The sequence below is a fragment of the Scyliorhinus canicula genome, chromosome 4 (assembly GCF_902713615.1).
Source record: "Scyliorhinus canicula chromosome 4, sScyCan1.1, whole genome shotgun sequence".
Lineage (NCBI taxonomy): Eukaryota > Metazoa > Chordata > Chondrichthyes > Carcharhiniformes > Scyliorhinidae > Scyliorhinus > Scyliorhinus canicula.
The window spans coordinates 192762273-192774684 of record NC_052149.1 but is presented as its reverse complement, the minus strand read 5'-3'; the positions used below and the strand labels follow the sequence as shown (position 1 = coordinate 192774684).

Here is a 12412-nt window from a genome sequence, read left to right as displayed (position 1 = left end):
AGACAGCAGTCGGAGGGCTGCTGGATCCCAGGACCCAGCTGGGTCCCAGACTGATGCTGAGATTGTGGAGGTGGGTTAGCCGGAGCTGATGGAGACGATAGGGACCAACCTGGGCCTTCAGAGGTAGACGTCAGCAACACTCCAGCAGATCCATAGCCTCTTGGAGGAGTCCCAGAAGCTACAGGCGCAGGAGATGGCACCAGCAAAGCATGACACCGAGGCCAACACTGCTAGGGTGGCTACTGCAGTGAAGAGCCTGATGCACAACGTCAGCACCATCAGCGAAGGTGTCCAAGGCGCTACGCAGTCGGTGACGGCCATGGCTGAGGGTCTTGGCAGAATGACTGGCTCGCTGGGGGGATGTCACCCAGCACCAGGCTGACCTTGATGAGGTTCTGCAGGGCATGTCCGGCTCTCAGATGGGCATGGCCGATGCGCTGCAGAGCATGTCCCAGTCATTGAGGAGCATCGCTGAGGCCGATGGGGAACCACCAGAGTTGGTAGAGCCAGATGATGCAGGGGCAACCGGGGCTCAAACCAGCCACTCCTCTATCCCTAAATGAACTGCAGGGACCTATGGGCACCGACTGGGAGGAGTGGGCGCCGAGTGCCAGGCCGGACCTGCCCCATGGAGTGGCGACGGTGGGCACCAGCTCCCCCTGAGTTCTACTTGTCTGATGAGGTCGTGTCTCGAGGTAAGCACACGGGACAGGGTGGCACAGTTGTGCATGTGTCGTCGACATGTGAGCCGGGGCCCTCCAGAGCCCCCAGAGGACGCCCGTCAGGGGCATCGAAGGGAAACAGGACAAGGCAGACAGCTGGCTGCCTCCACCTCTGATGTGCATCCTGGGGAAACACAAAGACATAGTGGTAGAGCTAAGAGGGCCAAGCACTTTGAGGATCACTGAGGGCACAGGGGTAGTGTTTTTGGGGGTGGGGGGGGGGGGGGGGGGGGGGACTGGGGCCGGTACCAACGGCAGTGGGGTACAGTATTGTACAGCACATTAAAACACCTTTTTGCACAACCATTATGATGCCTCTGTCGCTTTCTTCTGTAATGCGGGCTGACCCCCGGACCCTTTACCCATCTCTCCAGGCATCCCTCTGGCCGTGGACATGTTCCCAGAGCTGCGTCCCATCCCCTGGGTGTTCGAATGTCGAGTGTGTGGTATGGCCTCCCACAGTATTTAAGCACAGGTTACAGCCACCAGGATCTAATTGGGATGCTAGGCAATGATTCCCATATGCTACAAGGCTCTCCCACCCACGAGAATTTACTTGGGTTGTGTCAAGTGCTCACTTAACCATGATTGCCAATTCCCTATTAGTGATAGCCTTCAGCCGTGCAGCCAGAGGCCTCGGCAGTCAGTCGGAGATATGAGTGATGGGTGGGGCAGACGGGTAGAGACAAGGGTTGCCCCCAGAATGGTTACACACGATCCAGGGGTTGGCACGGTGGTACCGCGAGCGATTGCCCGCCCCCCGGTTGCTCCCCCAGCAGTCCCCCAACCCCCCATGGTGGCCCATCCCTGCGGAGGGTCCCCCACCCCCTGCAAAGCATTGGGATAGAAGTTCCAGCGCCACTGTGCTCTTTGCCTCCTCGGCTCCCCATAGAAGCCCTTCCGCCAGGTTCACATTTTTCAAAAGGAGTACGAATCGGCGCCAGCGTGATCACTTGCTGGGAAGGCAGCTGAATGATGGAAGGCCATTGGATATGGGGTCGCTCTCATTGATTGTATGGAAATGGGGCTTAAGTGGTGACAATTGGTTTCTCGCCATGCTACGGTGAGATCCCAATGTCACCTATGGGAGTGGGCAGATTGCATTGCAAACGGTTTGGCGCCATGCACAGATCTTGGGCGGAATTCTCCGACCCCCCCCCCCCGCAGGGTCGGGGAATCGCCCGGGGGCGGTGTAAATCCAGCCCCCGCCGTGGCAGGAATTCTCCGCCACCCGAGAATTGGCGGGAGCGGCAATCACGCCCCGCCGATCAGCGTGCCCCCTGCGCCGATCAGCGTGCCCCCCGCGGCGATTTTCCGGCCCGCGATGGGCCGAAGTCCCGCCGCTGACAGACCAATCCCGTCGACGTGGTTTAAACCACCTCTGTGCCAGCGGGATTGGTGGCACGAGCGGGCCCCCGGGTTCCTGGGGGGGGGGGGGGGGGCGCGGAGCGATCGGATGTGGCCCAACGATCGGCGGGCAGGCCAGTGCCGTGGGGGCACTCTTTTTCTTCCGCCGCCGCCATGGCCTCCACCTTTGCGGAGGCGGAAGAGACCCCATCCACCGCGCATGCACCGGTGGTGACGTCAGCGGCCGCTGATGCGCCGGCGCATGCGCGGACCGGCGAAGGCCTTTCGGCCAGCCCCGACGCCGGACGGCGTAGCGCCAAAGGCCGTTGGCGCCATCGGCGGGGCGGGAGCCACTCCGGCGCGGGCCTAGCCGCTGAAGGTGCGGAATTGGGGAGGCCCGACACTGGAGTGGTTGGCACCACTCCACTACGCCGGGACCCCCCGCCCCGCCGGGTAGGGTAGAATTTCGCCCCTTGTTTTTGGACCCTCCTGCTATTCACCGGCTTCATTACGCTTGAGCGTGAGCGCAACGAGGCCAGAGAATCGCCTCCTAAATGTTTACTTGAATCGGTACACTTCTATGATAACACAATTGAATCCAGTCCCGGATCAACTCACGAACCATTAATGGGCTAGCACTGATGCCACATGGAACACGATCGATTCCAATGGAAAATGGTGTCCGGTTCGTCAGGGTCGGGATTGCCACTCGAGAGGCTGACAAGCTGCAGCCGCATGTTAGCAGTCCACTCCCCACACATACTCATCCAGGCCAACAAAACGGCAGCGCGGAGAACAGCACCCTGATTTACAGATGCTGAGCTGGAGACCCTACTGGACACCATGGAGGAGGAGTGGCCACACTGTACCCCGGGGTGGGAAGAAGGCTGCCAGAATACAGGAAAGTATTCTAACCATGGTGGTAATCAGTGGCATGAATATGCCACTAATGTGAGAATTTATAAGACTGTTACGTTTTAAAGTTTCTTGTAAGATACACAGAACGTTCTGATAAAAAAAAAACGGGTGAATGAGATATGGGAAACAGGCAGGGAGGTGGGTTTGAGACCAGGAAGAGATCAGCCATGATATCATTGAATGGCGGAGCAGGGTTGAATTGCCTACTTCTGCTCCTGATTCCTGTGTTCTAATGTTCCTTTGTCCTAGAATAGGGGCGATAATCGGACTGGAAATAGGCTCATGGTATTTTGTTGTTGTTGGGGCAGAGGGCCAGGCTGAATTCCACAGAAAGTCAAGTGCCAGTTTTCACACCTTGACACAAAAATCTTTCTGTACACAGCCTCTCAGGCAGACAGGGAAAGTGAGAGAGAGACTGCTAACAGCTGCTGCTGTGCTAGGCACAGAGAAAGGCTGTTTTTGTGTTGATCGCCAAGCAGAATTCTAGTGAGAATGAATTCTCTGTTGGGAGGGGCGGGATGTAGAGATTTCAAGACCAAACAGTCTCCAGCGAGTGCCTTGCTGTTGGAAGTCAGTTCGATGAAACTCAGTAGATTGAGTGGAGGGAATTTCAAATGGTACTTGAAGACTGGGTCTGTAGTGGCAGGGAGGAGAGCCTGTTGAATAGCAGGGTAAGTTTGGGACTTTATCTACAAGGCTACACATCTGCTGAGAGTGTGGGGTAACTTATAACTGTTTTTCAGTTATGTTAATTAGTTAATGGGGAAAAATTGTTTCTGGAGTTGGGATGTTAGTTGCCTAATGTTTAGCTTAAGTTGATTTTAGTTTGTTTGATACAGTTAAAGCCTGAAAATGTTAAATCTTTTCATACAATTTTTTCAGTCAGTCACTGGGAATTCCTCTTCATTAAAGTTATCAGTCTTTACAAGGATTGTAACAACTACATTTAAACTCAAACCTTTATCTAATAAATGAAAGACACGTACCTTTTCTTCTGAGGCAACTGTGAGCTTATCGCTCGATATCAAGCTGCAAACTTGATCCAAATTCAGACTCAGAAATTCTTCACCCAGCATAACATCGGGAAAATGTTGCTCTGTTCAGGGAAAAGACGAACCAATAAAATAAAAGTCAGCTTGTAAAGACAACAGGTTTTGTTCATTGTCTTTGGAACCTTAGAAGTTCTCTACTCCCGTTAGGTAAGTAACGTGACCAGGATATTTTGGATAGCGCGGTTTCCCCTCCTGTAATCCGAACCTCTGCAGGTATATCACGCTCGAATGAGCCACTTCCACTCCCCACTCAGCAGCTCTCCAGTCCCTGCAGTGGCAGGAACTGCAGTTGACTGAAGAGGAAGTTTATGAAGATGAGAGTCCAAGTCTCAGGACTGGATGGAAAGGTACGTTTACAGGTCTCAGGACAGAAAGAGTGGGGACTGCATGGGGAGGGTGGGAAGTGGACAATTTGAGTGTTGGGAGAAAGGCTTGAGGGATGCTCAGCTGCTGTTGAACATTACGAAGGGGGTAGGGGGAGGGGAGGGTGGGGGTGTGCTGAAGTTAGCAGGGGGTTTCTAATGGAGGCACCCATCCCATGTCCGGGCCGAGGCCTATGCTCCATCATTTTCAGGCTTCCCCAAGGCTATGTGGGGAAATCCTCCCGCAAGCCTGGAACCTAAGGCTGAGGAAAACGGTCCTGAAGTGGCCAATAATTGGCCACAATTAGGACAAGGGCGGACGGCCTGTCCAAGGCCTTGCCCAACCCAGTGTAAAATCATTTAGAAGTCAGGAAAGCTGATCCCAGAGGGAAGTGGGTTCTTTCTACTTCATGCTCCACCCCCTCCCCCACCCCCAAACACTGACCCACTGCCCACTGGAGGGGAGCACAAAATCCAGTCCCATGATTCTCTCCTGCAGTTGACACCATATTGCCCCAGCAATACTTCAAGACTGCTCACGGTTATTAGTAATGCCATTGCTAAAATACTTTGAGCAAAATCTTCTTTTGAACTTAATAATGCTTGTAATAAATGTTTTTTTTTGTTGTTATGATGTAGGTTGTGAGGTTATGAGAAGCCCAAGACAAACCTTTTACAATGTTCATAATGTACAGTTATAGAATAAAAGAAAAGCACCAGAAAAAGGATTACTAAAGATTTGAGATGGTAACATTTTAGTATAGCAGGGAAAAACATGGAGGACGTATCACAATTAATTTAAAGCTATATAAGGAATATGCTGCAAACACTCCCAAAATAATCCTGTGCAAGATCTGTGGGAGATTATACACTTCTCATTTTATTTATTCTTTCACAGGGTATGGACATCACTGGCTAGGCCAACATTTATTGCCCATCCCTTGTTGCCCTCGTGAAGATGGTGGTGGGCTGCCTTCTTGACCCACTGCAGTCCATGTGATGCAGGTACACCCACGGTGCTGTTAGGGAGTATTTTGACCCAGCGACAGTGAAGGATTTTCACCCAGCAACAGTGAAGGAATGGCGACATATTTCGAAGTCAGGGTGGTGAGTGGTTTAGAGAGGAATTTCCAGGTAGTTATGTTCCCATGTGACTGCTGCCCTTGTCCTCCTAGATGGTAGCAGTTGTAGGTTTGGAAGGTACTGTCTAAGGAGTCTTGGTGAGTTACTGTAGTGCATCTTGTAAATGGTACACACTGCTGTCACGGTGCGTCTTTGTCCTGGATGATGTTGAGCTTCTGGAGTGTTTTTGGAGCTGCATTCATCCAGGCAAGTGGAGAGCAATCGAACACACTCCTGACTTTTCACTTGTAGATAGTGGTTAGACTTTGGTGATTCAGGAGGCAGGATTCCTAGCCTCTGAACTGCTCTTATAGTCACAGTACATATGGCTAGTCCAGTTCAGTTTCTGGTCAATGGTAACCCCCAATGTGTTGTAAGTGGGAGATCCAGCGATGGTAATACCTTTGAATGTCACGGGGCAATAGTTAGATTTTCTTTGCTGGCTGGAGTCATACCTTGCACAAAGGAAGGTTAGACTCTCTCTCGGTGGAGATTGTCATTGCCTGACACTTGTGTGGCATGTATTTTACTTGCCACATAGCCCAAGTTTGGATCTCGTCAGGTCTTGCTGCATTTGGGCATGGACTGCTTCCGTACCTGAGGAGTCGTGAATAGTGATGAACATTGTTAATTATCGGCGAACATCCCGACTTCTGACCTTATGGTGAAAGGAAGATCATTAATGAAGTAGCTGAAGATGGTTTGGCCAAGAAGGAACCCCTGTAGTGATGTTCTGGAATTGAGATGATTGACCTCTGACAACCAGACCATCTTCCGTTGTGCCAGTTATGACTCCCAACCAGCAGGTAGTTTTCTGCCGAATTCCCATTGGCTCTAATTGAATGAAAATGAAATGAAAATCGCTTTTTGTCACAAGTAGGCTTCAAATGAAGTTACTGTGTAAAGCCCCTAGTCGCCACATTCTGCCGCCTGTTCAGGGAGGCTGACACGGGAATTTGTGCTAGGGCTCTTTGATGCTACACTTGTCAAATGCTGCCTTAATATCAAGGGCTGTCACTCACCTCACCTCTTGAATTCACTCTTTTTTCCATACTTGAACCAAGGCTCCAATAAGGTCAGGATGGTATTGAGCTTCCTTAAGTGTTATTGGAGTTGCACTCATTCAGGCAATTGGAGAGTACTCCATCACACTGCTGACTTGTGCCTCATAGATAGTCGACAAACTTTGAGGAGTCAGGTGGTGGCCACAGAATTCACAACCTCTGACCTGCTCATGTGACCACAGTATTAGAATGGCTTGTTCAGTCAGTTTCTGGTTAATGGTAACCCCAGAGTTTTGACAGCGGGGGCTTCAGGGATGGTAATGCCACTGTTGTGGTTTTCCACCTCCATAAAAAAATCAGAAGAGACTCAGACACAGAATGATTGTTTATTGACCAACATTTTGGGAGAGAACATCTTCAGAGAAAGATCTCCGGAGCTAACTCTGCCCCAACACATTAAATCAAGTAACATTTATACAGTGCAGGTTACGTAAACATTGATATTGTTTACGTTTGAGAAAACTTTACATTAAACAAGTTACATATGTGCACCCAGGCATAGTGAGTGTTATCTACCCTTCATCTTTCTATGGATTCCTCCTTAAATTCCCTACTTGGTGCCAGACACGCTGGATGTGTCTGGTCCTTAGGTCGAGTTAGAAAAACATACTGTTAACCTTTATGCTGGCCACTTGTAGATTGTGTCTTAAGAACAAGTTGTTAAGGTCACTGAAATATGGTTTGACTGGAATATGTTGCTTGACACTTATGCTGACTGCTGTAGATGGCGCCATGTCAACTTTTAGCTGACATCTTTGTGAAATTATCCTTTATTGCTTTAGCATACTGTACTTGTTTTTCAAACTTTATTTCCCAGGACATACTTTTACCAACCGGCTGGCCTTTGCGACCAGGCCAGCCGACCTTCGCAACACACCATTTTCGCAACTGGTGAGCCTGCTTGGTCCTCACAATCTCACTTGTTTTGTCATTCAGTGTTACATTTGCATTTCTGTTAAGGGTTTCAGCTGATGATTTAAGTTCTCGCTGCATCCCTTGAAAAAAATCAAGAGGTTTGTCCTCAAACTTGCCATGCTTTGTCTTCAAATGCCTTTGAAGTTGAGGGTTTTAAACTCTCATTTTCCAGTTCATTCCTTCATATAACAGGCATAGCTTTGCATCCTGAATTGCATTGACACAATCAACAAAGCCATACCTCAAAAAATCATCTTTATACTCCTTTGTTCCCGATTTCAATTATGCCTTTTTTGGCTGTTCAGAGGTCCTGAAGCTCTGTACGGAGCTAACACTAGCACTGATTTGTCCTGCCGTGGACTTTCCTGACAGCTCTCTCCAGCAGGTTCAGTTGCAAAATCCTGGCCAGTTTGTGTATTGGCTCTCTCTTCCTTTAACAAAACCAGTTCAGTTCTTCACAGCCCTGTTGCCTTGCTTGCTCACAGTTAGAAAATGAAGGAATCTCTCCTCGGAAATTTTGCGCCATGAGCACGTACATACAGGGCGTGTGATGCCAGTGTACAAGCTGAGCACTTGACCTGCTCCCTGCCGCCACTTCTGCCGGAAAGACTGCATCATTCACATTTAAAACCATGTCGCAGCCGGCATTCTCTATTTTTCTTCAGGTTTTTATTTTGTTTTTATTAGGAATGACAAAAATTACAACTTTACAAGGAACCAAAATTGGACACAAGGATTGCAGCTCAAAAACCGGGTGCTTCTTTCTGAAACTGTTAAATAAGAGTTAATTGGGCTGAAGAAAGAATGAACAGCCCACAGCTTTGTAGGCACTGACGCAGTATTTTTCAAACTTTTTATCCGGGGACCCATTTTTACCAATGGGCTGGCCTCAGGGACCCACGCTAGCCGACCTTTACGACTGATGCCGGCCGACCTTCGCAACCCACGCCGCCCGAACTGTGCCACCATTTTCACTTATCTTTAATGTGACAGGTGAGCCTGCTTGGTAATCACGATCTCATTTGCTTTATCATTCAATGTTTCATTTTGGTATGGGTTGTTCATCAGATCCTGAAGCTCACACCAGCACTGCTCCATATTGCCGTGGGCTGACCTGCGAATCTCTCTCCAGCAGATTCAGTTGTGAGATCCGGGCCTGTTTGCGTCTCTGACCGTCTCTTCCCTAGTCCAAAAATATCCATCTTCAACTCTACACACAGTCCTGTTGCTTGCCTGCTGGCAACTACAAAACAGAGGAAACTCTCCTCAGTAATAGGAAGTGCTGAGGGTTTTGGCTGAAACAGGCGTGGAGGGCCTAAAGGCCTGTTCCTGTGCTGTTTTGTTCTTTGTACTTTTGTGCCCAGAGTACGTGACTTCAGTGTACATGCCGGGCGGGTGACCTGCTCTCTGCCGCCGCTTCTCGTGGGAAGACAAATCAATTTTATTAAAAATCTGCTCCTATAACAACGCACTGATGTACGAAGGAAGTGGTCTGCCCCACTGGGCTCCGGGCTTGCGCACTGCTACATCTGGCTGAGGTGGCATGCATGCGCGGGAGGGCCAGCATTCAGAAAGCCGGTCACGGCCGGCATTTTAAAAATGCCGTTGGGCACTTCTTCCCACGATCGGGAACCTTGCGACTGAACGCTCCGCGAGCCTCCCGACACCTGCCTGTGGCCCAAGCATGGGTCGCGACCCTGAGTTTGAAAATGACTGCATTAACGTGCCAGCTGTATTGTTCAATCTCAGGTTTCTATGAAGATTCGAGCTTCATAATCTCAAATGTACAGTCAATGAAAGTCTAGAATTTCAGTCTTAGTTATGGGATTCTCTGCATCTGGACCAGTTTTCCAAATCCACCTCTGCCAGCGTCATAATGCGTTCAATATTCATCACATACCTGACCACCAGATTTCCCTTCCCAAACGGGCTGCCTTATTTGAAGCCAGTATCCCAATCTGATCTGATGATTCGATTGTCCAAGCATGTTCCATTAATAAATTTCATGCACTGTTCAGCATCACAGCATGTGTAGTATTCCACAAAACAAAATCCGCATGTAGTTTTCGTCATTATATCCAAGCCCATGGTGATTCGCTTAATATCACCGCTTTTTGAGAAGAGTTCATAGATCTGTTCCTCGGCAGCGTAAAACAACAGATTCACAATTTGGAGCTGTATCTTAGCCATTTGTCCTGCTAGTATCAGCTTCCCCAAAGTGCTGGTCTCGGTATTGCCTCAGCTCCACGTGAGAGTCACTGTGTGGGGGGGGGATTCAGCACCACAGACATGGCGCCAGAGAAGAGAGGAGAGTCACGGCACTCAGCAACCGGAGCAAGGTGATCATCCGCACGTGACTAAACTAGTCCCTCGCAGCCAGCATTCTCAACTTAAAAACCGGTTGCGGCATTTGGGTGCTTCACTCGCGATCAAGAAGACTGCAACCCATCAGCTACCCTCCCAACACCCGCACGCAACACATACCTGGACCGCGACCCGTAGTACTAGACTATAAATTCAAAGTCCTGAAGATTACGGGCAGCACGGTGTACAGTGGTTAGCACTGTTGCCTCACAGCGCCAAGGACCTGGGTTCAATTCTGAACTTGGGTAGCTGTCTATGTGGAGTTTGCACGTTCTTCCCTAGTCTGTGTGGGTGTCCTGTGGGTGCTCCGGTTTCCTCCCAAAGATGAGCGGATTAGGTGGACTGGCAATGCTAAATTGCCCCTTAGTTAGCAAAAACATTAGATGAGGTTACGAGGAAAGAGCATGGGCCTGGGTGGGGAGTCCTTCGGAGGATCAGTGCAGACTCGATGGGCTGAATCGCCGAATGGCCTCCTTCTGTACTGTAGGGATTCTATAGAGAACAATTGTTGATTGCCCTAACAGATTGTTGTTAGTAAATCCTAATTATTTGCCTCCCCATAACAATATCAAGGAGTGATGGTTAAATTCGCTCGTTGAAGATGTCACTGCCTGACACTTGTGTAATTTTATTTGCCACTTATCAGCTCAAGCCTTAATATTGTTCAGGTCTTGTTGTATTGTGCAATCATCAGTGAACATCCCCAGCGAATATCCCCACTGATGATCGAGGGAAGGCCATTAATTGAAGCTGAAGATGGTTGGACCTAGGACACTACCTGAAGAACTCCTGAAGCCCTGTTCTGGGATTGAAATGATGAACTTCCAACAACCACGACCATCCTACATGAGATAGCTATTACTTGAACGAGTAGAGAAATATCTCTGTCCCTCCGGTTCCCCTTGACTTCGGTTTTGCTAGGACTTCTTGATGTTACACTCGGTCAAATGAAGACTTGATGTCAAGGGCAGTCATTCTTTAAATCAGCTCTTTTATCTAAGTTTGGACCAAGGTTGAATTGACGTCAGAAGCTGAATGACCCTGGAACCCAAACTGAGTTGCAATAAACAGGCTATTACTGAGCAAGTGGCTCTTGATAGCACTGTTGATGACACCATCCATCATTTTGCTGATGGTCAAATTAGATTTATGGGTGGTAATTGGCCAGGTTGGATATGTCCTGCTTTTTGTGGACAGGACATACCTGGGTAGATGTCAGTGTTGCAGATGTATTGGAACAGCTTGGCTCGTGGTGTGGCTCGTTCTGAAGCACAATTCTTCGGTACTATTGCTGGGTTATTGCCAGGGTCCATAGTCTTCGCAGTGACAAGACCGCAGAGCTTAGATCTGACACGTTGTATAACTTAGCTCTATCTCATGCTTGCTGATTATGCTGTTTAGCATGCTAGTAGTCCTGTGTTGTAGCTTCACCAGGTTGCCACATTTTTTGGTATGCCTGGTGTTACAGTACCCTGGGTTAGTGTGCGGTCAATTCCAGCCCCACTTGACCCAGAGTCGCAACGCAATTGAAATTAACAATTAGTTCCTAGAAAATACTGAAGTCTTTGGGCCTTGGCTACCCAATAACTACAGTCACTAGGTTTGTAAATTTAAACACAATTAATTTCTATTAATAACAATAACTCTAATTCTACAGGCAGAAAATACAACTGGTAAACTATTATCTAATTCCTAACCCCCCCACTCTCTTTAACTCAGCCAGCCTCTACGCGCACACAAGACAGATAGACAAACACAGAGGGGGGAAAGGGTGTAAAAAAATTAATGAAAAAAGTGAAAGGATAAAAGTCTGTTTCAGACGGATGTCTTCCAGTACATCTTTCTTCAGTGTAGGCGTCCAGTTGGGTGTGGTCTTTGCTTTCAGTCTGTAATGGCGTTCACTGTAGATGCATCAGGATCTCAAGACTTCTCTGCAGATTCAGAAACAGCAGGCAGGAAGCATTTTTTGGAGAAAGAGAGAGAGCCACTCATGGCTTCTCTCAGCATCCAGGAGCATCTCTGTGGAATCTCTGAAAACCCCCACCTGGATGAAGCCAATTACTATCTGTCGCCGGGCAGAATAGTCTTTGGCCAATCCATTAGCCATGAGCCAACCAATCTGTGCTGTACTGTTCTATCGAACCGAATCCCTCCAATCTCTAAGGTGCCAGAAAGTCTGAGTTCTTCTGTTCAAAAGCTAAATCTTCATAACACAGTGTACTAGTTTGCACCTTTTGAGCTCCACACTTCCTCTGCTTGACGTAAAGGTATATGTCGGGGCTAGTTTAGCACAGAGCTAAATAACTGGCTTTTAAACAGACAAAGGCAGGCCAGCAGCACGGTTCAATTCCCGTACCAGCCAAACCGAACAGGCGCCGGAATGTGGCGACTAGGGGTTTTTCACAGTAACTTCATTTGAAGCCTACTTGTGACAATAAGCGATTTTCATTTCATTTTTCATTTCATTTCATTAAATATTTATGAATCAAAAATTCTAACGACGAAGTAAAATAAGTGGGAAGTGAGGGAATCAACAGAAAGGACCA

At 48.7% G+C, this 12412-nt stretch overlaps 1 protein-coding gene across 6 annotated transcripts in view; it reads right to left on the bottom strand.

Moving 5' to 3' along the window:
- The window catches only part of LOC119965268 (kelch-like protein 3), a 156640-nt gene that overhangs the window by 66887 nt on the left and 77341 nt on the right, over positions 1-12412 (bottom strand). For all 6 annotated transcript variants that reach the window (XM_038795785.1, XM_038795780.1, XM_038795781.1 and 3 more), the window contains one exon: positions 3974-4083. In XM_038795785.1, coding sequence (XP_038651713.1) covers positions 3974-4083 — 110 coding nt within the window. The remainder of the gene's footprint in view (positions 1-3973; positions 4084-12412) is intronic.